The sequence below is a fragment of the Haplochromis burtoni genome, unplaced genomic scaffold, assembly GCF_018398535.1.
Source record: "Haplochromis burtoni strain Fernald_Lab_line unplaced genomic scaffold, NCSU_Asbu1 Contig_6722, whole genome shotgun sequence".
In the NCBI taxonomy this organism is placed as follows: domain Eukaryota; kingdom Metazoa; phylum Chordata; class Actinopteri; order Cichliformes; family Cichlidae; genus Haplochromis; species Haplochromis burtoni.
Window position 1 is genome coordinate 1 of NW_024589080.1, and position 1175 is coordinate 1175.

The 1175-nt window shown below is 36.6% G+C and overlaps 1 protein-coding gene across 1 annotated transcript; it reads left to right on the forward strand.

The window, feature by feature from the left end:
• Positions 1-209: 209 nt before the first annotated feature.
• LOC121814054 (thioredoxin-related transmembrane protein 2-like) lies at positions 210-1167 on the forward strand. Its single transcript, XM_042218053.1, has 2 exons — positions 210-369; positions 722-1167. The coding sequence occupies exons 1-2, from the start codon at positions 232-234 to the stop codon at positions 830-832; spliced, it is 249 nt and encodes an 82-aa protein (XP_042073987.1). The 5' UTR covers positions 210-231; the 3' UTR covers positions 833-1167.
• Positions 1168-1175: the final 8 nt, after the last annotated feature.

A 1175-nucleotide genomic window follows, 5' to 3' on the forward strand; every position in this document is an offset into this window, starting at 1 on the left:
AAGAAGCATTCATTCAAAGTCAAATTTATCTTTATAGCACATTTAAAAACAGCTGTTGACCAAAGTGTACACCTAAAATAATCAAATTACATAAAAACATAGGACAAGATGGCAGAATTTAAGAAAGGAAACATAAAATGAGAAAACTTAAATAAGAAATAACACAAATAAAAATGTTTTTTTACCAAAGTATCATAGGTGAACAGAGACTACCACTGGATAAACTGTAAAATGTACATTGTTTTTATCCTTTTTAAGCTCATCAGTCTGTTTATCTGTGTATTCTCTGCAGCATTTGTCATGACCTGTCAGCCACCTCTCTACATGGGCCCAGAGTACATCAAGTACTTCAGTGACAAGACCATCGACGTGAGTCCTGTCTGATATCAGCTGACCATTTGCATGTATAGTAGTGCCACTGGTCTTTGTAATGATAGATAAAAACAAAAGAGGTGGGAATTACATACAGTTACATCAGTTGGGAGTGCTATTTTATTTGAAAGTTCATGGAGTGATTGAGTCTATTAATCATTTTGTTTGAAATTAGAGCAGTTTCCATCAAACACTGAAATCCAGTTATATGATATTATATTAATTGTATGTCTGACATTTAAAAATTCCTAAACTAAAACACCAAAAAAAAGCGAACTCTCTAACTGATCATGCCCTGCTCAGAGGGGTGGGTTGGTTTGAGTGTAACTTTGTGTTCTTCACTCATTAGGAGGAGCTGCAGCGGGACAGTCGTGTCACATGGCTCGTTGAATTCTACGCCAACTGGTCCTCAGATTGTCAGTCGTTTGCTCCCATCTTTGCAAACCTTTCTCTCAAGTAAGAAATCACACTCTTTACTCCAGTCGCATTCAGGTTTTCTAAGGTTAAATATTTCAGAACATAATTTTTTTTAAATCACCTGCTTCCTACCAAGTTTAAAAGGATTTGAATACAGTTTCAGATGGACACATGTCATAATACACCATGTCATTAAATACTTAATAAAAATTGTGCAGGAATTTTGTTTGGACCACTGTTCTTCACAGCATTGCTTCAGTTCATTGAGGTTTGCAGTGAGGCAGTTATGCACAGCATTGAGGTCTGGATTCAACTGGGCCATCGGAACACTTTGATTCTGCAGTCATTCTGTTGTAGATTTGCTGCTGTGCTTGGGATCATTGTCC